The 26,051-nt window shown below is 51.6% G+C and overlaps 1 protein-coding gene across 1 annotated transcript; it reads left to right on the top strand.

Annotated features, from left to right (window-relative positions):
* Positions 1-126: 126 nt before the first annotated feature.
* LOC121089808 (zinc finger protein 512-like) lies at positions 127-26,051 on the top strand. Its single transcript, XM_040597396.1, is given in 15 exon segments — positions 127-232; positions 4,074-4,132; positions 5,460-5,668; positions 7,649-7,738; positions 12,525-12,608; positions 14,500-14,624; positions 14,999-15,085; positions 16,532-16,630; positions 19,743-19,910; positions 20,543-20,737; positions 21,400-21,501; positions 22,808-22,870; positions 23,348-23,446; positions 23,914-24,204; positions 24,206-26,051. Coding segments are annotated over 15 exon segments (1,728 nt in total). The 5' UTR covers positions 127-211; the 3' UTR covers positions 24,242-26,051.

Below are 26,051 nucleotides of genomic sequence, written 5' to 3'. Positions count from 1 at the left end.
GGACCCGGCCGCCACGCCGCCGCCGCCAGTGCCGCTGCCGGCCGGGTACGCGTTACGGCCTCGCCGCGCCGGGCGGGGCCCGCGGGCCGCCGGCAGCGCTCACCCGCGGGGCCCGGGGCCGGCGGCCGCCGCCAGGAGGCGGCCGGAAGCGGGAGGGCGGGACCCCGCGGCCGTGCGGGGCGCGTGCTGACGTGGCGGCGACGGCGGCACCATGCGGAGCGGCGGCGGCCCGGTGAGTGCCCGGGGTGCTGATGGCCGCCGCCGGTGGGACTCGCGCTTCGCCCCGAGGGTCTCGCTGGGCTCGGGCGCAGAGTGGGCTCGGCGCGGCCCCGAGTAGCCGAGCGGCCCCGGTCTGCGCCGCTGCCGCCCGCGGGCCGCGCCCCGTCCCGTGGCCGGGCGGCGAGCGGGGCTCGCTGCGGGCCGCCCGGAGAGCCGGCGGCGGCGTTCAGGCCCGCTTTCCGCCCGGAGAGCCGCCCGCCGAGGCTGAAGCCGGGGGGCGGGTCCGGAGCGGGGCGGCAGCCGCACGTGCTGCCCGCACGGTCTCCGTCGCGGGAGGCGGCGGCGCGTGGGGCCGCGGGCCGGGAGCCCCGCGAAGGGCGCGAAGCCGTCCCCGTGCCTTGCGGGGGTCGGGACAGGCGCGGCAGCGCGGAGCCCCGGGGGCTGCCGTCGACGCCGCCGCCGGGGCCGGGCTCGGCAGCCGCGGCGGCCTCCCGGCCTCGTCCGGAGCCGCTGTGTGGGGCTCGGCGCCGCCTCCCGCGGTCGCTGCGGCGGGGCAGCCCGTCTCCAGCCGCCGCCCGCGCTCGGGCCACAGCAGCGGCCGCTCGCCGAGCGCCTGCCTGCCTCCTGCCGCCGCGGCGGGGCGCTTGGCCGCTCCGCTGCCCGTGCGCGTCGGGCCTCTGCGTGCTGCGTGGGCAGCGCGCCGTGCGGGTGGGAACCCCGCGGGCCTCGGCGGCGCTGTCTGTGGAGGCCCCTTCGGGATCGCGGCTGTCAGCTTCCCGGAGAGGGCGCCTCGGCGGCTCATCCCTGCTCTCCCTTTTTGATTGCCTCTCCTTAACCGGGAGCGAAACATTTCAGACAGGTCTCCGCTTTTATGCAAAGTCTTTTACTCCTGGAAAGAAAAATCCCCACAGAACCACCTTAAAACATGTGCCATGTCTGTCAGCCACCCGTGTCCCGCAGGTGGCAGGTGAGGCCGGCTCACGGCAGCGGGCTGCGCCTGCCCGTCTGCTCGGTTTTCTCATTACAGCGTCGCAGGCCTGGTTTGTTACTGTAGCTGCTCCTCAGTGAGGTTTCTCCATGGTTCCGATGTAGGGGTTTCCCAGCCGCCGCTCTTGGCTGCGCATAAACTGCCTCGAGGTAATACAGGCGCAAAGATCCCATTGCCTTTCCTTCCAGAGAAGCCCAAATAGGACCGTGAAGTCATTGGTCGAGCAGTTGTGGCGTTCTCTCCTGCTCCTCCCCTGAGCCTCCCGTGAGCAGAGACTCTGGGGCTGGAGACCCAAGGGCCGTCTGACGCTCTGTGGTCACGGTTTAAGGATTCATCTAGTTGACGTCGCTGCCGTCTGCTGAGTTTCTTAGCTGTTGGCTGGGCTGTCTCTCACTGACTGTGGTCCTGGGAAGAGTGAACTGCTACTTGTTCCTGTGTACAGATGAGATGGCGAGAGCATAAAAGACAGATGAAAGTTATATTTTTCCCAGTGCCTTTGTTTTCTTAGTGGTGAGTTTCATTTGCCTGGAAGCTGCCCATTCCCTAGTTCTGCTCCAGCACCCGCAGTTTGTCAGCATCTCCTCCTGACGAGTCATCGCAAGTTTTACGATTTCTTCCGATTCTGTCATATCCCCGTGTGCTGTTTTCCCCAGAAAACATGTAGCATTTCTTTCTAACAACTAACTTCATGGCATGGTCCAGCTGATAATGTGCATTACATTTTTCTGTAAAGATGATGGGTAGTTAAGCCATGTTCTCCCTGCTGACCCGCCTCCCCCCGAAGTTTCTTAGCCCGTTCCTGTATGTGGCAAAATACTCTCTGTTCCTAGGTTACGTCTTTGGCATTTCATATACTTCTGCTGGGCATTGATTTTTGTGCCGTGTAAAAGCTAGTCAGTTGGGATCTAAACCATTTGTCATCGTGTGTGTCACGTGAAGCGTGGGGGCATGGGGGAAGATTTTTCTCGACCCCTAGTGTTAGGTCAGCGCCCCAGGAAAGCCGGGACCCTTGTGCCTGACCAGTCCGTCAGCATCCCGTTACAGGGACCCTTCAGCAAACAGTCCCACTGGATCGGAGGGCGATTTGAGCGACTTGTTCAGGGGAACACGCCAACAACAGCAGGTGGGACCCTTTGGTGTGGGTCTGCCCATGAATATTTTACCCGCTGCCGGTTACTGCTAGCGTCCACAAAGGATTAACGCTAACAGCTTCCGGAATAACACTCTTTACTAATCTAATGTGGTGACCGGTTGGGGTTTGTGATTGCTGGTGATAGAGACTGTCTGCAAAAGTGAGCTTGGAGTCATACACAACCAAACTATAATCACTAATAACAGCTAGCATGAGTTAGTTATTTAGCACGCATAAGGTCAAGTTCTTACTTTGTCTTATTATTGGCGTCCGTGTGGGGGAGAAGACGGGTGCAGCCTGTTGACGGATCCCAGAAGTTAGGATGAAGTCTTCCCTAACTTCTCCCCTCATCTGCCCACCTGTTTTACTTCGTAGTGTATTGCATATTCGTTTATCGTACATAGGATTGGTTACAAGCTTCTCGCTTCTAATGCAAATTAGTACGCATCCGGAGATAGCGCTGCTGAAGCTCTCTACTAACTGCGTGGGCTCCTCAGGTGGGGTTTTGCCCTCTTTTGGGGGGGGCTATTTGAGTTGGAGGTGGCGATCTCCCACTACCACAATTAGCTTTATCTTATTTTCAGCTAATTTTCTGTTGGTGTCAGTGGACTGCAACACCTTCGGGTCCTGTTTTCTCTCCTAGCGAGTACTTCCCTCATGCGAAGGCTTCCTTCTGCGTAACTTAGGTGACGGTGTTCTTTGCCCTGTCTGTTCTGTGTGTCTCTTCCTCCCCAAGGCTGACTGCCTTGGTTAGAAGTCCCTTCGTTCGTACCAACTTTAGGGTGAGTTGGATTGACCTAGCTTTGTGGACACTGAATCGGAGTCGGGTAATCCAGGGGTTTAGACAGCAATCCCCCCTGCCCTCCTCCTCCCCGCCTGGACTGATTTCAGTCCAGGACTAGCCCTTTTCCGTCATATTTAGGTGGAGCTTGAGCAACTCCAGGCATACACTTTGTGGTTACTAACTTGTATCGGGTGCCCAGTGAGGTGTAGCAGTTCCTTGGAGGCCGGTAACTTTGAGATGGAGTGTGCGTTAGTATTACGGTGAGATTATTTCATCTGAAGAAAGTCATTTTGCCACAGTGGTTGACTGGCCGCGGACATCTAGTGGGTTCTTCATGCAACAACTGGTACGCAGCTTATCAACTGTGTGGTGCCATCAAGTTGCTGTTCCTGCGGGATAGCACAACAGAGCCTGGCCGCGGTGTCTCTGCTCCATCCTCCGTCACTTATCAGCATGTGCTGAGCTGGCAGGGTGTGTTGCTTGGGGAGCTGTGGTGACATAGATTCCGTGCATGCCAAGCATCCTGCAAGCGACAGCTGTATTTTACCCTAAAAAAGCTTTCTGGAGTATGGTGCTTCTGTCAGGACCCCATTTTCTCTAATTGCCCCCCTCAAGGTGATTTTCCCACAGCGTGGTCAAGTCTGGGGCAGAAAGCAGGTACCACTGGATGCATTGGAGACAAAGAACACTCCCTCGTGCCCCGTTGCAAGGGGAAGGATGGGCTTTCGTGTGGGGAGCGTAGCGAGGCGTATCCCTCTTTTGATGCCAGTCGTAATTCATCTGCGAGTTGAACAGGTTAAACGCTTCCTGGTTGCAGAAAACAGTGGTTTCCTTTTCAGAGGATGGTATGCACGTCCTCAGAGTGCAGGTGACTGTGTTTAACTGAACGGTGAAACGTGCATAAAGAAGAAAAATTATGCCACTAATGTAAATTGTTCTTACTTTGTTAGGACGGCAGGCCTGGACATCACAGGCAACAGAAGGTCAAGAGGTCTCTGGGAAACAAAAGGTATGTGAATGTTTCCTGCGTGGTTTGATGGGAGGGCAAGAAATAAGCTGAGGGATTCCTCTTGGAAAACCGTACCTGGTCTGTGCACGATATTCTGAATTTTCAGAGCTGCGATGATTTTGGTTTGTGTGATGAGCGTCTCAACTGACTTTGCTCATTGGTTTGTAGGAAAAGTGCTTTTCTGACACTTCACAAAGGGGTGTGAGCTTTCATTGATTGTTTTCAAAAGGGTTTTAGCACTGGGAAGATAAATATTTTATGTTTGAGACCAAGCGGTATTCCAAAATCTATGTATTTTGAGCGTGATTGCAATTGTGAAAGGCTTTAATTAGAGAATTCCTCTCCCCGTCCTTCTGCGGTACCTTCTTAAACATAGTCTATACTGATCTGACCTGGTACCGTCAACGCCTCCCACCTACTGATTTTAGTACGGATGCGTTCAAACGTGTGAACTCCACAACCCGGCACGTGGGAGAGTATTGCTGGGACGCCCATCACTGTCATCGTTAAGCGATCTACTTATTTCAGTTTGTGAATTGTGGCAGCACTGGGCTACGTTGGCAAGTGTTTGTGTTTTCTGTTCTCTCCTCTCGCCCGTTAATGGTATTTGCCCAGAGAATAGATACTCTCTGTGTTGCTTTGACGCCTAATCGTTTTGCTGTCGTGTTACGGTAGTGTAAATGTCCAGGCATTTCAGGGCTGTTGAGAAATACTTGAGACTAGCGAAGCCAAGTTCCCTCTGATCTCGAGGAAGAAAAATCGGGGCTGCTGGCTTGTCTGTCTAAATTCATCTTCATGTAGTGCGATTTGTAGGATCTACTGTAAGGCTGTCTCCATTGCTGAAAGCCCTTGCTGGTTCAGATTCTTACTAGCGTTAAGTCTTTTAATTGTGTAGTGTCAGCTCTGGCTCTGAGAATAGGTACTGAAGGAGATCTTGCCCTTTGTGGGATGGAAGAGGTCTCTTTTGTAACGCTGGGCTGCAGAAGAAGTCCTATATTCTCCTCGGGTTGCTGAAGGACAACTGTGTATTTTTAAACGGGGTTTAACTTGTGCCTGCTTCCGAAGTTGGAGGTTTGAGGCAGGATGGATTTATTTTTTTTTTCTGTTCCTCTCAAAAGCTTTTTAATGTCATTCTCTAAAAAGACGTCCTGAAAGATAACGTTTGGGGTGGCACTTTTCAGTTCAGGAAATCGAGGCGATTCGGGGAACTGCGCGATGAATTTTAGAGCGCTTGGGAAGATGCGAGGGGTGTTGTCTGTCCGGTTATTGTGGTTGTGTGTGTATGTATGCATACCTGTACACAGGATTTTGAGTTGTTGTTTTCCAGGTCTAAGCACTTTGAGGAGGTGGAAACTACTGTCCTAGGACTGAGCAGTAACTGCGATGAGACAGGCAGCAGCGTGTCTTCCGCCTCACCACAGGGTCGAGTGAACGGAAGTGCAGAGTCCAGAAGCAAGCGGGCCATTCGCAGGCCGGCTTACTGGTTGGAAACGAGAGGAGTAAAAACCAGCATTAACAAATCTTCAGAAAATAAAGGTACTCGTGGCTCTTGGCTCGATGCAAACCTGTTTTTCTCTGTGGTTCTTTGATGAGAGCTTAGATGACTTCTGAAAGACATGCCACAGATTCCCAGCTTGGTAATGCCACTCATGCATCAGGAGAAATAGATTTCCTCCACTGCAGAAATATAGGTGAAATTCTCTGAGGTTACACGGTTCCTTTTGAGTGACTTGTCTCTTGAAATCAATGACTCTGTGACTGAACCTACTTTTATCCGTAGAAGAGGTGTGTATGAGGGTTCTGCCAGTCGTATCAGGAATATGCTTTGAGAGCTTCAAAACCAGAACAACCATCGCTAAAGATGTAGAAAAGGGTTCATTCAGCAGTATTCTGGATTAGGCATGGGTTTTGTGGTTGGTAGTTGTTGTTGTTTTTTTTCATTAAGGATGCTTTCATTTCTTTTCTCACTTTTGTCACTGACTGTTTTTGGATTTGGAGTGGTTTGGGTCCTACGCTCAGATTTCCCAGCCTGGCAGCTGTTTTCCAGCCTTCTCGTGTGGGGGAGAGCCAAATCTTTGCTCTTCTTTAGTGTACTTCCTTCTCGCCTCTAAGTCAGGTTGTGTATCCCATCCTGTTGTGGGGAGAGCCGAATCTGGCGCCTTGATAGAACCGAGGCTGCTGCAGCCCCACACCCCCAGGTCCAACCAGTAAGGAGGCTAAGCGCGTATTGCTGTAGGTACAAACACAGGGCTGCCACCTGTACACGCAGCCAGCCACACGGACCAGCGCAACGAGGCGCGCTGAGCACTCGCACAAACAGCCCCAACAGCCTCCATCCTGTTTGCCTGTCTGGCTGATCAGGATGAAGATGTGTCGGTGGGAGAAGAGAAGCATATACAAAACGTGCATATGAAAGAAGTGCGTGTATATAGGTATGTGTATGTTTGTGTGTGCACGCACAAGTGCAATGTGGATCTCTCCTGTAGCTGGACTTAAACACTCGCTCTGCTCTGTATCTGGCCTTTGGATCCTGGCCTACTCAGTTGCTGGTGCGTGGACATGCTGGCCCCTGAGGCCTGCAGAGCCACGCCAGTCGCTGGTGTAGACCTCCTTACAGACAGGCTCACATGCTCAGACACTGCTGTCCCCTGGTCCCTCTGATTTGGTGTCAGGCATGAGCAGGCTTGTGTACAGACCAACCACCTGTACAAGCAAGTGGTCCTTTTTATCCTCTTACACCTCTGCTTTCCCGCACTTGATCCTCCCCCAATCAGGTAATCCTCAGCCTTTCCCTTCCTTTGATCCCACTCCTAAACATCCCAGTCCTGTGTCACCGTGACTTGTTCTTTGCTGGCATCCCGTGTGTCACCTAACCGTAGGTGTTAACACCACACTCTTCCCCTCTCGCTGCTCCCTTCCCTTCCCGCTCCCAAAGGGTGCTGCAGAGGGTGGTTCCCAGGGACTCATCCTGGTGGGTGTCCTGGGACAGACCTGGGAAGAAGGTGTCTGTTTCTTTGAGACCATCATTTGTGTTCCCCTGCCTGCCGTCGTGCTTCTGTGCTTGTCTGTGGTCGTGGAGATAAGCCTTTGGTAGGCCTGGAAAGAGTGAGGGGAGGCAGGATGTTACCTGGGGTTCCCACCTGCCGTTGTTTCTCTGTGCTACTTTGTGTGTGCGCACAGATGAGCTTTTTATGACATAACCTCGCACCTTCTGGCTCGCTTCCCGAGGAGCGTTATTTTCCCAGGCCGTGCTGTGACACTGTTTCTTGCATATTTGCTGTGTCTGAGGATCGCAGGCTGTGGAGTACCTAGATGTTACTGAGTCCAAAGGCTGTCTCTAGCTCACTGGTGTCCAGGTGCCTTACAAAATCTACTTTCCCGCACACACACACACCACCCCACCCCTTTTTTTTTGGAGTATTGAACACGAGGATAAGCTGAGGCAGCAGCAGGCTCAAAGCTGTTACCCAGAGTGAATGATGAAAGTGAATCGTTTCTGTTCTTACTCGTTAGCAGGAGAAGTACTATTGAAAGGCAAGAGGAAGTCTGAGCAAGGGGAAGGCGAAGATCTTCCGGACTCTCCCAAGAAGAAGCAGAAGATTTCGGGTAATAAAAATAACTTGTAATTCCTAGTTGCAAGCCTCCAGGCGCTTCAGATTTCCTCCATGCCCAAACGCTATCCCCTGCTGTCTTCCAGCTCTATTTTGGATTCTAGGTGTTTTGTTACAGGAGCCAGTCGGCTAGTTTTGATTTTACAGTGGGAGATGATTGTTGTAATTTCAGTCTCTTCAAAGTCCAGCAAAGGGAGGGAGGAAAGGAAGCAGGGGAAGTACAGGCTAGTGTGCTTCATTTCAGTTTCCCCAGAGATTCTGGACTAAATAATCAGAGAACTTAGTTGTAAACCTCTGGAGATGAATGAGTAGATGATAACAGCAATACGGGTTTGTTGAGGAGAAACCAAAGCCGACCACTTTAATGCTCTTTTACCGCAGAGACAGAGGCCGGGGCAGGGGTGGCGGTGGGGGGAAGCTGGACATCATAGGCCTTTCATGCCTTCAGAGGATTGATAATCAGTGGTGAGGTGCAAGAGGAAGTGTACGAGTGGTGAAAGCAGGAGCAGGTGACGCAGGAGAAGTATACATCTGCCGTTCAACCTTGCAAGGATGAGGTTAAGGAAGCCAAGGGCAACCTGTAGTTGAATCTGGACAGGCAAGGATTCTACAAGTATGTGAACAGCAGATGGAAGGCCAGGGAAAGCATGAGTGCATTGCTGAAGAGGGCAGGGGAACTGGTGACAAATGGTGTTGAAAAGGCTGAGGTACTCGGGGCTTCCTGTGCCTCAGTCTTGATGAGTTACAGGAATCCTTCAGGAATGCCGGGTGCCCGAGACCAGAGGGAGGGTCTTGAGCAAGGGAGCCTTACACTGGGTGAAGGAGGGTGAAGTTAGAGTGCTTGAACAGACGGGACCTACCTAATTATTTACCAGCCGTCGTCGTGGCTAACCAGGGAGGTCGCAGCTGACTGGAAGTTAGCAAATACGATGCTTACCTAGAAGAAGGGCCAGAAGAAGGATCCTGGGAACTACAGGCGGGTCAGTCTGACCTCGGGTGCCGGGGAAGGTTGTGGAGCAGATCATCTTGAGTGCCATCCTGCGGCACGTGCAGGACAACCAGATGATCAGGCCCAGTCAGTGTGGGTTTATGAAAGGCAGGTCCTGCTTGGCTAGCCTAGCCTAATCTCCATCTGTGACAAGGTGACCCGCTGTAGTGGATGGGGAAAGGCTGTGGGTGTCATCTGCCTAGACTTCAGTAAGATCTTTGACAAGGTTTCCCACAGCATTCTCCTGGAGAAAAGGGGCTGCTCATGGTTTGGACAGGTGTCCTGTTCACCGGGTAAAACCTGGCTGGGTGGCCGAGCCCAAGGAGTGGTGGTGAATGGAGTCACAACCCGCCGGTGGCCAGTCACGCGTGGTGTTCCCCGGGGCTCGGTGCTGGGAGCAGTCCTGTTGAGTATCTTTGTCAGCGGTCTGGATGCGGGGTCCTAGTGCAGCCTCAGTCAGTTTGCAGACAGCGCCAGGTTGGGCGGGAGCGTAGATCTGCTCGAGGGCTCTGCGGAGGGACCTGGCCCGATGGGCCGAGGCCAATGGTATGAGGCTGGAGACGGGTCGGTGCCGGGTCCTGCCCTTGGGTCACAGCAGCCCCACGCAGCGCTACAGGCTTGGGGGACAGTGGCTGGGAAGCTGCCCGGCGCGAAGGGCCCTGGGGGTGTTGGTCGACAGCGGGCTGATTGTGAGCCGGCAGCGTGCCCAGGGGGCCAAGAGCATCCTGGCTTGTGCCTGAAATAGTGTGGCCAGCAGGACTAGGGACGTGATTGTCACCCCGCGCCCAGCACTGGCAAGGCCGCACCTCACGTCCTGGGCTCGGTTTTGGGCCCCTCACTCCCAGACAGACACTGACGTGCCGGAGCGTGTCCAGAGCTGGGCAGGGGGCTGGGAAAGGGTCTGGAGCACCAGTCTGATGGGGAGCGGCTGCGGGTGTTTAGTCTGGAGAGGAGACTCGGGAGCGGGGGACACACACGACACCGTCCTGCTCTCCACAACTACCTGAGAGGAGGCTGTAGCCAGCGGGGGTCGGTCTCTTCTCCCAGGTAACAAGTGACAGGACAAGAGGAAACGGCCTCAAGTTGCGCTGGGGGAGGTTTAGTTTGGATATTGGGAAAAGTTTCCTCATCGAACGGGTGGTCAAGTATGGAACAGGCTGCCCAGGGAGGTGGTGGAGTCCCCACCGCTGGGTGGATTTGAAAGACCCGTAGATGTGGCACTTGGGGACGTGGTTTAGCGGTGGGCTTGGCGGTGCTGGGTTAACGGTTGGACTCGATGCATCTGACAGGTCTTTTCCAACCTAAATGAGTCTGTGATTGTATGATTCGAAGTTACATGGGGCCTGACGGGTTGTACTGAGCGCTGAGAGAGCTGGCTGATGTCATTGTGAGGCCACTCTTGATTATCTTTGAAAGGTCATGGCACCTGGGAGAGGTTCCTGAAGACTGGAAGAGAGCAAATATCACTCCTGTCTTCAAGGACAGAAAGAAGGAAGATCTGGGGAGCTACAGGCCGGTCAATCTCACCTCAGTCCCTGGGAAGGCGATGGAGAGAATCGTCCCGGAAATCATTTCCAAACATGTGAAGGACAAGGTGGTGATTGGGAGTAGTCAGCATAGATTTACGAAGGGCAAATCCTGCTTCATCAGCCTGACAGGCTTCTACAATGAGGTCACTAGCTTGGCGGATGAGGGGAGAGTCGTGGATGTTGTTCACGTCAGCTTTAGTAAGGCTTTTGGTGCTGTTTCGCACGACATCCTCGGCGGTGAACTGGCCAAGTACAGGTTAGATAGATGAACAGTCCAGTGGTTTGAACACTGGCTTAAGATCCAGGCCCAGAGGGTTGTGGTCAGCAGCACAAAGTCGAGTTGGAGGCACACCACTAGCGCTGTACGCCAGGGGTAGATGCTGGGGCCAGTGCTGTTTAAGATTTTCACTAATGACCTGGGCAGTGGGACAGCGTGCACCCTCAGCACGTACACGCATGATACGAGCGGTGGTACATGAGAGGGGTGTACTGCTGTTCACAGGGACCTGGACAGGCCGGAGACTTGAGTAGAGAGGAATCTCTTGAGGTTCATCAAGGAGAAGTGTGAAGTCCTGCAGCTGGGCAGGAATAACCCCACATAGCGGCATATGCTGGGGGCTAACTTTGTGGAAAGCAGCTCTGCAGACAGGGACGTCGGGGTCCCGAAGGACAGCGAGCTGGCCTTGAGCCAGCAAGACGCGCTGTTGTGGCAAGGGCAGCCAACAGCATTCTGGGCTGCCTTAGGAAGAGCGTTGCCAGCAGGTCAGGGGAGGTGATCCTTCCTTTCTGCTCAGCACCAGAGTACCGTGTCCAGTTCTGGGCTGCCTGATACAAAAGAGAGGTTGGTGCAGGGCTGCAAAGATGATCGAGGGAGTGGAATATCTTTCCTATGAGGACAGGCTGAGAGAGCTGCGACTGTTCAGTCTGGAGAGGGCTCGGGGGGAATCTTACCAGTGTGTATAAACGCTTGGTGGGAGGGAGTGAAGAGAAGGGAGCCAGACTCTTCTCTGTAGTGCTTGCTGACAGAACAAGAGGCAGCGGGCACACATGAAGACACACAAGGTTCTACCCAAAGGCAAGGATAGACTTTTTTACTGTGAGGGTGGTCAAACCCTGGCACAGGTTGCCCAGAGAGGTTGTGGAGTCTCCATCAGTGGAGGTACTCAAATCTTGACTGGACGTGTTGTTGGGCAGCCTGCTCTAGCTGACCCTGCGTGAACACAGGGGTTGGACTAGGTGATCTCAGGAGGTCCCTTCCAGCCATAACATTGCTGTGATTTCTGTGAGACAGAAACAAGTATAGAATGATGGTTCGCAGTCTGTCTGTCCTAGGTTCGATTCTAACCGTTGTTTTTGTCACCAAGGACCTGGAAGTATATGTAGACAGCACAAAGCCGAAAGGGATGGCAAGTGCGGTGGAGAAAAGGCTGAAATTGAAAGCGGTCTTGATGTTAGAGAAGCAGTTTGAAGAACAGGATGGCATATAATATAGTGTGTGAACTTAAAGACGCTGTAGTTGGGAAGAAATACTAGCGCAGCTGAAAGACAAAGAGCAACATCCTAGGTGTCGGTTCTTCAGAAGAGGGTTTGAGATTTATAGCAGCTCAAATGTTGAATAAGGACGAAGAGCGTCATGCTTGTTCCTGAAAAGGCACATGTCATGCTGAGGTGTTTGGGCAGAGATGCAGACTGTCAGGCATGTGAAGTAATTCTTGTGCTCTAATGCAGGGTCACACTTGGAGTGCTGCTTCAGCAGTGGACACTGCAGTTCAGGAAGTGTGTGGACCAGCTGAAGAGACCAGGGAGAAGAGAGCAAAAAAACATAACCCCGTGAGAAAATCCTGAAACAATAAGAGTTGTTTAGCCTAAAGAAGACAGGAATGAGTAGAGGAACGGGACTGTCCCATTTGGTTGCCAACAAGTCGTTAGATTGGCTCAGCCGTACTGTGAAGAGGGAATGTTTCAGTGTGAAGAGTTCCCATCCCCTGAGCTGTGTGTATGCACAACCGTACAGATAGCAGATATCTGGATGGGGCTAATGCCTGCAGCTGTAAGTAGCTATGGATTTTGAGAGGGAGTAGGGAACATAATCTTGACGTTCCCTCAAAGAAAATAAAACCAACAAAAAAACCATTGAACATTTCTGAATGAGTAGCTTTGAGACAGCAGGCTGAGTAGCAGCATCCTAGCAAAAAGACTCTGCTTTTTTGTAACAAGGCTCGCGAAATTAAGTCTTCTGGTCTTTCTTGTTTGTGTTCTAACAGGAAAAAAACAGCAAGCTGGAACGCAACAGAACTCCAGAGCGAAAGGCCCCTGTGTTCAGAAAGAACCAGAAACCTATGGCCCAGGTAAGAAGAAGCAGCAGTTGCTCAGAACTGTTAATGAAGCAGCGTGTCCTGGTTTCAGCTGGGATGGAGTCACTTACCCTCTTAGGAGCTAGTACAGCGCTGTGTTTTGGCTTTGGTGTGAGAGCAATGTTGATAACGCACTGATGTTTTCAGTGGTTGCTGGGTAGTGTTTATCCCAAAGTCAAGGACTTTTCAGTTCCTCGGGCCCTGCCAGCCAGAGGGCTGGAGGGGCACAAGGAATTGGGAAGGGACACGGCCAGGACAGCTGGCCCGCACTAGCCAAAGGGATATTCCACACCGCAGAATGTCGTGCTCGGTACATAAACTGGGGGGAGTTGGCCGGGGCCTGCTCAGCGCTGCTCGGGGGCTGGCTGGGCATTCGTCAGCGGGTGGTGAGCATCGCTTGTTTGGGGGTTGTTGAGAGTTATTTCTTACTTCCCTCCCTTTGGATTTTACTCCTCTCCGCTTCTCCCTCTTTTTCCTTCCAGTAGTTGTTATGCTTATTCTAGTTTTTATTCTATTTTCTTTCAGTTACTAACTTGTTCTTATCTCAACCCTTGAGGTTTACCCTTTTCCCGATTCCCCTCCCCAGCCCTGAGTGGGGCCGGGGAGGGAGCGAGTGGCTTGGTGGTACTTTGTCGCCGGCTGGGGTTAAACCTTGAGGCAGCTGAAAGATAAAGGTGATTCTTTCTAGGATTTGAATCTGAGCAACAGCTGTGTTTCTGGTGTATCCATCTTGTTGTTCACTGTACTGTTGACAAGGAAGAACTGGCTGCTGTCCTTCTGGCACTGTGTCAGTACTGCAGAGCAAGACTGGAGGGACTGGATACAGCCTAATAGTGTAGTTCCAGGTGGTTTTACCCCTGCACAGTGGGACAGTGAAGGGGGAATTGCTTTCTGAAGAGAGCAAAAGCCCGTTGAAATAGTTTCAACTCTACAGCTTGCAAAAATATGTATACTTTTTTACTCAGCAGAGTGTGTTTGCAGGAAAAACTCCGTCGCTGTTGCTGCCAAGTCACCTCTTGTGGTAACCTGGCAGGCAGAGACTCAAGCAGTCCGTCCTAGGAGAACAGCGTTAGCCTTGGCTCAGCAGGTGGAATGACGTGGGATGTGTTGCTCACAGCACTCGTGAAATAGCCCAGTTTTCTGCCCAGTGCTGTCTGATTCACAGGCTTTTCCTGCAGCCACCTGGGGAGGGGCAGCCCCTCCCTGGTACTACTGGGCCAAGGGGAAAGCCTTTAGATCTTTTGATGATAAGACTTTGGGCAGATGGCTGCTAAGCCACTTTCTTCCCAGAACCCCTTTCAGTAATTTATAACCCTTGTGGCGTATGGCCCTTCACAAACAGGCCAGGAACTGGAGACTGCCACAGAGGGTACTTTTCCCTGGCTGTTTCTTGAGGATCTTGGCCCGGTGGTGTAGCTCTGTTCACTTTTGGTGCCAAGGTGGCTGGCTAACGTAAGTGGCGTGCTAAAGATTTGGTTAGTAGAAGCGAACCGTGGACTTTGTCTGAAACTGTTTGGTCACACCTGTGGCTGCTTCTCCTGTGGAAACCCTTTTGCCAGAAGGAGAGTTTACTGTGCATGCTGAAGTAATTGTGTAAACTACAAGTGAATGGATGAAAAATCTCTGCTGCACAAGTGGAAGAACACTCCTTGCAAGGAGATGGTAGGATTAAAGAGTTTTTATTAAACGATCTCCCAAAAGGAGTGACGTGTGCCTCGTCCCATGACACACTGGAAGCTGCAAATGAGCTAAAGCTATTGAAGTGTAGCTGGACACGAGTTTGGTAGCGTGTGACCTGTTTCCTTCTAGGATTCATTGTGCAAGTCGAAGGGGGAAAAAAAGATGCTGTGTTTGCAGTTCTGTTGCAAACCTTTTGTTTTGGCAGGTAGTATGGAAGAGCGGTGGTCTTTGGAAATTCAGGACAAAGGCCGAGTTACCTGCCCAACATGCCGGGCTGTGGTGAGGAAGACTGTAGAAGGACTGAAGAAACATATGGTAAATTGCAGGCAGGTAGGAACACGAGAGATGAGCAACGTGTTCTTTAATCCTCTTCAGCTTGCTGCCTGCACGCTGTTTTGTGTTGCATTTAGAACGGGTTTCATCTCATCATCACGTCTCTAAGCGAGAGTCCTTTGTACACGTGTAAGAGGCTGCGCTTGGTGCTTCTGGCTTAGCCTTTTGCTGGCGGTTTGGGGTAGTGAACAAAGGTGTAGCTATTTTATTGTTCCCCTGAATGTTAGGCTCCCTAAAATCTCTTCTGTTCTTGATGGGCAGTTACCAGGCACAAACAAAATGTTCTGCTCTCCTGCTCCTTTCCCCCAAAGCGTCTCCCACTGCTTTGGTTAGCTTACAGTTGCACGCACCGTGTCCTTGTTTGTTTCTAGGAAATGTTCACATGTCATCACTGTGGGAAGCAGCTGAAGTCTTTAGGAGGGATGAAATACCATGTCATGGCAGACCATAACAATCAGGTAACATGACTGCTGTGCATCTAAAAACCCTGCAGGCAAGAGAGTTTAGGGTTCCTTCCCCGGCACACACAGTAACAGAGCATGGTGGTTTTTTCCTGTGATGTAGCTGCTCCAATCTTCTCTGCCTGTTATTTTTCCTGTGAGATTTAACATCTGAAAAAACAGGAGAGTGTTAGGAGAGATGGTAGCCGTCCTGCATCTTAGAAAGAGGGGGTGAATTTGTGTTTAGGCTGGTTATACGGTCACAGGTAAACAGCATTCTCAATGAGAAAAAAAAAATGATTGCTCATTAGGCTGCGAGTTTCAGTCCTGTGCTAGAAAGCCGTTTTTCTACATCCAGAGCAGACTAGAGTTCAGTGCTTTACAAGTTGAAAGGTAAAAAAGCAGAAACAGCAGTTTAGTTCTTGTCTGTGTTTACTGTAAAGATAGGAATGCTACAGTCTGCTTTTCCTCTTTGCTGTTACTTTAAAGAGGGCGATGTCTCCTGTTGCAGTTGTGAAGAATTAGAACTTTTGAAAAGGTCACTGGGAAGTTTGGGTAGGGTTTAGATCAGGGGTCCTCACACTTTTTAACCAGGGGGCCGGCGTGCGGATGAAGTGGCAGGCAGCCATCTGCGGCTGCTTGGTTCCCCCCCCAACCCTGGGCAGGGGGGGTCTGTAAATACCGGGGGCCGGATTAAGGACCCTGGGGGGGCGTATCCGGCCCACAGGCTGTAGTTTGAGGACCCCTGGGTTAGATAATTGGTTACTGTTCTTTATTACGTGGTTCTCAGTACTGTGGTTTCTGAACCTACAGCTGTATTAGTAAACGTAATAGGCCAGGGATCACGCTCTGACCCTGAGGAATAGGTCTGTCACTCTGTTCTAACTTTCTCTTCAGTCCAAGCGTAATGTTGTTATTAGGTAGTGTAGGAAATAATGAACAGTAACCATTGGAGAGAGAACAGACAAGAACTTGAGCTATAGTTTCGCACAGGTGAATAACCGTTACAGGTAGTTAGTCGGCTTAGCTTTAGCTGGGCTAAGTGGAAATGGCAGGCCCAGGAAATGTTAAAGGTGCATGACAGAGATGAGTAAGTACTTCCCACAGGCAGAAGGGGACCAAAGTAATTATGGAAATACATACCTTTGTCCTTCCCAGCAGCTGTGGCTTGGGACCATTTCTTAGCAAGGTTTTGTTCCTAGATAGCTATCTAAATGTTAGAATGCTTATCTGCAAAGTGGTTTTCAGGCAGTTTACTCCCTTTAAAGGTAATTCGGTTGTTCTGGGATATAGACAGACCGTGATCATTGTATTAGATACACTTTTGTAAAATCTTAAGTTGCAGAGATGTAATTGTTTTGGAAGCTCTCCTTCGGTTGTGTATTGACTAGTGAATTCCCTGTGAGAAGAGCTGTAAATGCTGAGCACCCTATGTTTTTCTTTCATCTTTCTGCTGTGCTTTAGCCAGTTGTGAAGGAGGGAGGAGAACTGGATGAGCAGCTTGAGCGAGACCGCCTTCGGAAGGTTTTGAAGCGTATGGGAAAACTCAAGTGTACGAGGGAGGTAAGCTGCATTGTGCTAAGTATTCTGAATTAAACAGCGTCAGATGCATGAATATAAAACATTATGAGAGTTCTGCTGGGTCTGCTGTGGGGCTGGCTAAAGCTGGATTTATTTCAAGATCCTAGGTATGTTTTAAGACAGAGTATCATAGAATGATTTGGGTTCAAAGGGACCTTTAAAGGTCATCTAGTCCAGCCCTCCTGCAGTGAGCTTCTTCAGCTAGACCACGTTGCTCAGAGCCCTGTCCAGCCTGGCCTTGAATGTTTCCAGGGATGGCACACCTACCAGGTCTTTGGGAAACTTCTGCCAGTGCTTCACCGGCCTTGTAAAATCTTTTTTTCCCTTCAGTCTAGTCAGAGGGCACCCTCTTTGAGTTCAGAGCTGTTACCCCTTGTCCTATCACTACAGCTCCTACGGAAAAGTCTGTCCCCATCTTTCTTGTAAGCCCCCTTTCAGTATGGAGAGGCCGCAGTAAGGTCTCCCCGGGGCCTTCCCTTCTCCAGGTGAAACAGCCCCAACTCTCTCAGCCTTCCCTCCTAGGAGAGGTGTTCCAGCCCTCTGATCATTTTTCATGGACCTCCTGTGGACCCGCTGCACCAGGTCCATGCCTTTCCTATACTGAGGACTCCAGAGCTGGACGCAGCACGCCAGGTGGGGTCTCGCCAGAGCGGAGCAGAGGGACAGAATCCCCTCCCTCGACCTGCTGACCACCCTTCTTTTGATGGCACCCAGGATACGCTTGGCTTTCTGGGCTGCAAGCACACACTGCCAGCTCGTGTCCGGTTTTTCATCCACCAGTACCCCCAAGTCCGGCTTGGCAGGGCTGCTCTCAATCCCTTCATCCCCCAGCCTGTACTGATACCGTGGGATGCCCCGACCCAGGCGCAGGACCTTGGTCTTGGCCTTGTTGAACCTCATGAGGTTCGCAAGGGCCCACTTCTTGAGCTTGTCCAGGTCCCTCTGAATGGCATCCCATCCCTCAGGCATGTCAGCCGCGCCACTCAGCTTGGTGTCGTCTGCACTCGATCCCACTGTCTGTGTCGCTGACAAAGACATTAAACAGTAGTGGACCCAGTGCAGACCCCTGAGGGACTCCACTCGTCACTGATCTCCGCCCAGGCACTGAGCTGTTGACCACTGCTCTCTGGATGTGAGATTCCAGCCAGTTTCTTACCCACCGAGTAGTCCACCAAGTCCATATCTCTGCAATCTAGAGAGAAGGATGTTGTGGGGGACCGTGTCAGAGGCCTTACAGAACTCCACGGAGGTCATATCCATAGCTCTTCCTTTGTCCCCTGGTGTGGTCACTCCATCACAGAAGGCCACTAGGTTGGTCAGGCAGGACTGGCCTTTGGTGAAGCCGTGCTGGCTGTCTGGAATCACCTCCCTGTCCTCCATGTGCCTTAACGTAGCTTCTAGGAGGATCGGTTCCGTGACCTTGCCAGGCACAGAGGTGAGGCTGACAGGTCGGTAGTTGCCAGGGTCCTCCTTTCTACCCTTTTTAAAAATGGGGGTTTTGCCCTTCTCCGCTCACCAGGGACTTCACCTGACTGCCATGACTTTTCCGGTGTCGGGGAGAGCAGCTTGGCAACTACATCAGCCAGTTCCCTCAGGACTCTGGGCTACGTCTCATCAGGTCCCGTAGACTTAGGTACGCTGAGGTGCCTCAGGTGGCCTCAGACCTTCTCAGATCTTCTCTTCCAGCAGGAGGGACTTTGCTCCCCCAGTCCTCGCCTTGAGGTCCATCCGCTCGAGAGGTGCGGCAGGAGTGAAGACTGAGAGAAAACTTGCTGAGTACCTCCGCCTTCTTGTCTGTTGTTGCCAGTTTGCCGGTCATGTTCATCGCAGGGTTACGCTTTCTTTGACCTTTGTGTTCTGGCTGACATACCTAGAGTAGCCCTTCTTCTTTTTTGTGTCCTTTGCCAAGTTCAGTTCTGGCCACGTCTTGGCCTTTGTGACTCTAACCCTACACAGCCAGGCACCTTACACCTGGGGATCGAGAGCTCTTGCACTCTGTGGAAGGGGTCCTCAAAGACCTGGAGCTCTGTTCTGCTGCCTTGTCTGCTTGCCTGTAAATGTAGGTTCAGCAAAGGTATGACTTTATAAATGCATTCAGTGGAGTGCGTCAGGGAGGAAGAAGTTAAAGGAGAACCGTGTTAACTTGCAACAGTATTATAAACTGCTGACAGCATTAGGTGATGGTTAAGGCTGCAAGGGAACCAGCTGAGGTCACCTAGTTCAACCCCTGTGCTCAAGCGGGGTCAGCTGGACCTCTTTGGGTATCTCATGTGTTGGTGTCTTCAAGGGGGATCAAGAGGACACTGCATTGTTTCTTGTGTGCACCAAACACATTTTATGAATGTGTGCTTCTGCTCTCCCTCAGTTGTTTGTGATGGCTGGGAAGATGGTTTTACACACAATTAACTGTGTGAGCGTGTCTCTGGTTTTTGAAAGTACTGAGACTGGCTACAGCTAGAGAAGGGGATGGAGGCCTCCCTTAGATGGATACATCTAAGAATATTAAAACCTGGCTGATGCATGTTTGATTTGTTCTGTTCCCAAGCTCAGTGTCAAGTTGATCACTGGATTCGGTGTCAGGAGATCCTCTAGTAAGTGACATCCGCTGGAGCCATTGGGGTTTTTTGTTGTCCTCCACTGCAGCAGGAGGCAATAGCTGTATCCTGGGAGGAGCTGAAAGTTTTATTTACCATTACCCGAGCGTTGCTATTGCTCTAGACAGTCTGGCCGGCCAACCAAGTGTAAAAGCTCCCTCTTTTTCTGCCCACCTCCCGCATTTGTATCTGAATTCAATCTTCCCGTTTTGTGCATCCTCATTTTACACCTTGCTTCTTCAGTCCGCATCCTGACATTTTCTGTTGCGCACTACCTACAAAGAAGCTGTAAGAAACAGTTTCTCCCATCTGAGCCAATTCTTTCTCCCAGATTTTGTCTGTCTGAACAGGTGAACGTTAAGGTTTGCTACCTCGTGGTCTCTGGTGTGGCAGGAAAAGTGCCAGTACTTTGGTGAGCAAGCTGTGGATCCTATGCACAGTGGGCGTGTGATCACTTGGCGAGCGTTTTTCTTCCATGCCTTTTTCTTCTGCATTGGCAGGGCTGCACAGGCAGCTTCACGACCATAATGGGATACCTGTATCATGTTAAAAAATGTGGGAAGGCTGCTTCTGAGCTGGAGAAAATGGCTATGAAGTGCCATCACTGTGGAAAAGCATACAAATCAAAGGCAGGACTTGTCTACCATCTGCGATCTAAGCATGGGCCGGTAAGTGCAAATGGCCATAGTTATCCCGATAGCCTGGTGGTACTTGAGCCATCCCGACGTGCAGCACACATAGGCTTTTGTCTGCTGGTCGGGTGGGTACTTAGGCCTGGCAAATCTTTGTGTTTTTCTGTCTCTCTGGAGTATTGTGTCCTTGACACTTTCCTTCTAGCAGCAGCTGTTGCTGTTCCATGACTAGGATGAAGTTTTTGATAGTGAATCGCCGTGGCAGCAGTAAACTTTCCCCAGCCTGACTGTTGCTCCATGGAAGAATGGCGCCAACATGTGTAACCTGTGAGGTGCTTTTCTTTTGCTCTTGGAAGACCCAACACTGGAGCGGAGCAGGCAGTACTCTGCTTGTTGTCCATGAGGGCGTTAGAGGGAACGGTGCGATCCTTTCAAGACCAGCGGCTGCATGGAACTGTCTGCTTGAGCCTTAGTGCTGTGACCCCTCTGAGTAGATCTGGGGGTCTGTCTCGCTAGAGGGGTGCGCTTCTGTCCTGTGCCTGTGAGAGCGAACCACAGCCGCAGCAGCATTTTTGTGAGGGATTTGGCAGAATATTTCTTGACAGTCTTTAGTGTAACTGAAGTGGGAACTACCGAAGGAGGCTCACCTTCTTTGGCCCTCATTGCAGGTCCCTTTCCTCCATGAGGAGAGAAGAACAGAGAGCCTGAAGGAAATAAAAGGTGAGCCAAACAACACGGGCAGAGTTCAGAGGAGATCTGCAAAGGCGGCGATCTACTATCTCCATGAGCTAGCTGGAGAAGAGCTGGCCAGAGAGTGGCCGAAGAGAAAAGTTCTGCAGGACTTGATTCCGGATGACCGGAAGGTAGACATGCTGTCTAGGGTCTGAGTCTTTCTTCACATCGGATGAGTCTTGCGCTGGCATCTACCCAGTGTTGCCAGTGTTCAGTGGCCCACGGAAAGCAAGTATTGAAGAAGTACTGTCTTGTGGGAGGGATCAGGTGTTGCTCTCCCTGGTCTTAGATTACAGTGTTGCTACAGCAGCAGTTGCTGTGGTGTAAGTATTTCATCCAGGCAGGCTATAATGACTTCCCAGGTGTATCGCTGTCAGTTTCAGTGGGCACAAGTAATGAAGGCAGTTGTAGGCAGTATGTTGCTGGCAAGTCGTAGGCTACAGGTCGCTGCTGCCCTGCAGTGATAGTTCATAGTTTTTCAGGCAGCAGAGTTTCCAGGAGCGTCTTTTAGGCTGTAAGGGAAACCCAAGGGTAAAGGGTGGTTCATGATTTGGGCGGGGTAAGTACAGTTAGAGGGATGGTTGTAGTCAAAGTCTGGGGATTCTGGCCTTGGTGGGGGGTGTTCCAGGTTCACTTATGTTTGTGGAGAGTCAGTGAGACAGGAAAGGATTGGCTGTTAGTGCAGGACAAGAAATAGCACCTCTGTCTCACAGCCTGGGAGAGAAAGGGCCATACTTGGCACTCTGCGTAGCCAGCGCTGCTTCCGGCTTTCAAGTCCGTCTCTTTATCTCAGCTGAAATATACTCGTCCCGGACTGCCCACCTTTAGTCAAGACGTGCTGTGCAAATGGAAAACGGAGATAAAGATGTACCGAAGAGTCCACTGCCCAAATCAGGTAATCCTGAAGTGTTTCTGAAGCCTCCAAGGGGACAGATCTCAGGTCTGTGTGAGCCAACAGCTTTCCAGAACCCTGACATTGCAGTTTGTCTCGCTGTGGGTGACACATTCTGCTCCGCGGTTGGTTAGTGTCACCAAGACGCTGTCTGGACTGTTGCTGGAGGGGTGATGCCTCTGAGGATGTGTTTGTCTGCTTCAGAGCCAGTAACTTGGTGTCAGACTGGACAGCTTTCCCATCCAGCTGGGAGCCGGCCCCTTTGGAGGTTTGAGCAGTAGCAAAATGTCAGGCCCCTGCCTGTCTAGCAGGTGCACTAAACCTAATTACGGAAGCAGGGAGGAGTAGAGATGGAAATGTAAGAGTAGAGGAGCTGTGTCTGGCACAGCAATTAAGTTCTCTTTTGAAAGCTGGAAACGAGCTACAGAAGACTCTTGCATGGCGCTGTTGTCCTGCTCTAGGGACGCTTACGCATGTGCACTTGGTCTCTTACGATCCCACGCACCAGTCAGATCCACTGAGAAGAAAAGTCCCCATTGGTGGAGATGGTGGTAGATGTGATACAGGGGACACACGCTGCCAGGTAGCCAAGTGGCGGCTTCCATCCAGGTTTGGATGTAGAAACAATGCCGTCCCCCTGCCCTACCCCATCCCCAGCACTCTCTCCCCAGTTTTCAGCCTTGCGTCATTTCCAAGTGTAAGAATTGCAACATGGTGCTGTGTATGGAGCTGTCTCCAGAAAGCAGCTGTCCTGTTTCACCGACAGGTAACGCAGAAGCATGTCTTGCACCTCCCTCCTGTTTCAGTGCCTGGGATGTCGGCTGCATGGGACCGAGTATCGCGAGGGTGATGCCCAACGCTTCACGCGGGGCAGGCCTGCAGAGCTGCCCTTTAGCTGAGACCGCTGATGCGGATGCAGTGCCCCTAGGGACGTGAGCAGGGCAGGAGAGGTTGAAGCGTTTTGTTCTTGCCCCTGTGCTCTGCCTGAAATTAATCTCTGCTGCACTTTAGGCAGAACGCAAACTCTGTCGTTGCACTCAAGCTTTAATAGAGGGTGAAAGTAACTGTGACAGGAGTCTCTTGGAGATGTCGAAATGTGGTCAGAAACACTTCACTTGCTGAAAGCTTATGTCTCTTTTGATGGTCCTTTTAGCAGAAACGTTCTGGCTTTGTAGGACTCGGTGTCTCCCTCCCCCTGCCTCTCTTATCCCTTTTGGAATTGTCTTCTGGAGAACAAGACTTTGTTGTGTGGGAAGAAGTGATTTCTTAACTTGAGTTTTGCTGACGTGCCCTTTTTTTACCGTTTCAGGGTTGTGAGTCTGTATACGGCAGCGTCTCGGGACTCAAATCTCACCTCGGCACGTGCACCTTGGTTGGTAGCCTTTCTGTCCTCACTGTCTGTTATACCGATAGCCGGACTGTCCCTGTCCTTCAGCTGTCTCCTTGTTGAAGCTGTTGCCCAGCCATCTGCTGATCTGAGTTCCTCACAGTTTGAGGGCTTTGCAGTGTGCTAACGGGGTTGCCATTGCAAGCACTGCTTGAGGCAAGGAGGAGGCATCTTAACGGGCTGCCTTTTAGTGAAACCGCAGTCCTAGCTGTAGATTCAGAGCTACAAGAGCATTTTTTCCAGGTACGGTGCCAGAGACCTTGTAACATCTCACAGAGCAGTCGTACGCTTTGTGGGCATAGCCGGCGCATAAGGTCAGCGCTCCTGTAGCTAAAGCATTGTCTGGTACGAGCAAGAGTTTCTTACTACTGGGTTGTATCTGAGCAAGAGTCAAATACAATATATAGGCGCGTCAGCCTTCTTGGCAGCAAGTAGTGATGGATTTTTTTGTTTTGGTGCCAGGGAGACTTTGTGGCTGGTAAATACAAGTGTCTCCTGTGTGAGAAGGAGTTCGTTTCAGAGAGTGGGGTCAAGTATCACATCAACTCTGTGCATGCTGAGGTAAGACAGGCAGAATGGAGTCTTCTGACCCCAGGCTGTCGGAGGGGGGGAGGGTGTCTTGGGAAGGAAATGCTGGATGCTTGCCCTGTTTTATTTTTTCCTTGCTCACTGCTAGGGACAGGGTCCTAGGCTGGCGGGGCCTTTGGTTTGCTTAAACTTACGCATTGGTCTGGGGAACAGGCGTGTTGCTTCACGTGTCTTGTCCCAAGCTGCTGCTGCTCGGTTCAGCTCTTCAGCCTTTTCCATGCCTTTAGCCAGGCAGTTGCCAAATCAAGCCTGAATCCTCTGAGACAGGGCCACACCTGAGGAGGAACATCGGGAAGCAGATCTTTGTTAGGCAGCTGCCTTTCCAGATCTCAGGTTTCAGGAAGCCCTTGTCCCAGGAGGCGGCTTTATTATAAGCTCTGATAGGCTTTATACGGTATGTTCGCCATGGGTACCAACCTGTTGCCTTCTGAACCCTCCAGGACTGGTTTGATGTGAACACAACTACCACCAAAAGCTTTGAGAAGCTAATGAAAATCCGCCAGAGAGAAGAGCAGAGGAAGCAACGAAAGAAACGTCCTTTGACCCGGGGCAAAAAGAAGAGTACTGGGACCCTGGCTGCTAAGAAGCTCCCCGTTGCTGGAGTTGAAAAAATGAGAAGTAAGAGAGGTCGTCCCCGGCGGGTGGACAATGAGAGCGTGAGCAGTGAGGAGGGGCAGCCACAAGTTGCACGGAGAGCCAAATTTCCAAAAAGCAGCCGCAAGCGAGGCCGGAAGTAAAGCCCTAGAAGAAGAGCAGGAGCAATCCTAAAGCTTCTCAGTGAGAAGCCCCACTTGTGTCACGCTCATAACCCACAGCGCTAATACGAGCAACTGAATGTCTTTGGGACTGTGACTCCGTTCTGCTCAGTGACCTTGATTCTGAAACTGTTGCCTCTGGTCAGTTGTGGGAGACTTCAAACCAAAGCTGTGGTAGGGAGGCTGCCTCTCCTGGTGCAGTTCCCTTGGACAGTGGCACTAGCAGGGCAGCCGGTGTAGTTCCTGCTCTGGTTACAGTCTCAGTTTGGCTCGCATTAGTTGCTTGTTTAGTGGTTTCCAGTACAGCAGCTGTCTGTTTTGTCGTCTTCCTCTGATGGGCGAGATGAGGGTTCTTTTCTAGCAGTTCTCCCTATAAGGGACTGGCTAGCGCACCGTTTAGGTCTCAGTAAGTGGGGAACCCTTTCTTGCACAGTACATACACAAACGAAGCAGTGCTGTGCAGAACAGAAAAGCTTTAGCTTGCCCTGGCAGTGTCCTGGCTGCTGTCAGCAAGGCTGCCCCCGAAGAGCAAAGGCCTTCCTAGCGTGTGCTCCAGTCTGTTGCGCAAGGCACCGTCTCTCCTTCCGACGCTGGTGTTTAGGCTCAGCACCAGACAGCAGCACGTGAGCTCTGGTCTGCTTGGAAGTAGTTACCCTCGTCAGGAAACCAATATTCCCCTGGCATCTGTCTTCTGTAGCACTGGGCGTTGAATGTATGTCAGGGGTCTTCCAGTTCGATGAGGAATAAATACTCTCCAGCCTTTTGAAGATTCACTGGCCCTTCAGAGACCCCCAGTAACTAATGTAATAAGACGGTCTTCATGGGCCCTCTGAAGACTGCTTCTTTCAGACTCACCTGGGAAACAAAACGTACTGCAAGATGGCTCATATCTGCAGTAGCAGTCTTGCTGGTGCTGAAACCCAGGTTTCATTGAACTGCCTTGCCAGTGTGTCGTTCCCTGTCATGCCGTGTTCCCATAGTGTCCTTTTTTTCCTGCACTGTAGGAAGTGCACCTTCCTACAAAGGAAACCACCTTTGTTGTCTTCTATCACCTGTTTCTTTTAAATATTGCTTCCTTGGTGTGAATGAGGTTGGATAGCAGTGGCTTCCCTGTGTGGAAGAGGGTAAAGGAAGAGGGTTCGTTCTTTTAAGTCACAGGTATGACCTCTGCATCATAGGGGATATCCTCCTGTGCTCCATAAATGCAGCAGATGTCATAGAAGCTAGTAGGAAGCTGCAGCACAGGCAGTACTACTCTGTTTTACAAAGAATGGGTTCTCCAGAATTTCTGTTGTCCAAAACCCCACTGTACCAGGAAGTTGCAAAATTTGACCTTTCCTTGCAGTTTTGCAGGCAAGAAAATAGGTAGTTGCCTGTGTGTTGCCTCCCTGTGAATTTTCACTGTCTATCAAAGCTGTTGATGCTTAAATGCACAGGGAAGCCACCACAGTTCCTGGTGAACAGGCAGGTTTATACATGTGTGTTACCACCAGAATAACCACGTTGGCCCCGACAGTGGGAAGTGCCGTATGGGCAGGGTGTTCTCCAGAGCCACCTCTGCCAGGTAAGAAGCAACGCAGACCCCAGCTGAGCATGGTCTGTCTCTCGTGGGGAATAACACCTGTATGGCAGCAAGGCAGCATGCAGTACTCCATTGTGATTGACATGCGACAGTTACGCTGCCCTTTGGAACCAGCTGTCACTGTGGCTGCGGTGCTGTGCTGGAACTATAAATATGTGGACTTCTGTGCAAGGTGTGTAAGGTTTACAGTAAGACGGGCAAGACCAGAAGACGACAAAATAAAATGTCACCAGTGCGAGAA

The sequence above is a fragment of the Falco naumanni genome, chromosome 6, assembly GCF_017639655.2.
Source record: "Falco naumanni isolate bFalNau1 chromosome 6, bFalNau1.pat, whole genome shotgun sequence".
In the NCBI taxonomy this organism is placed as follows: Eukaryota; Metazoa; Chordata; class Aves; order Falconiformes; family Falconidae; genus Falco; species Falco naumanni.
The sequence above is the reverse complement of the archived record's forward strand: the minus strand, read 5'-3'. Positions and strand labels throughout refer to the sequence as shown.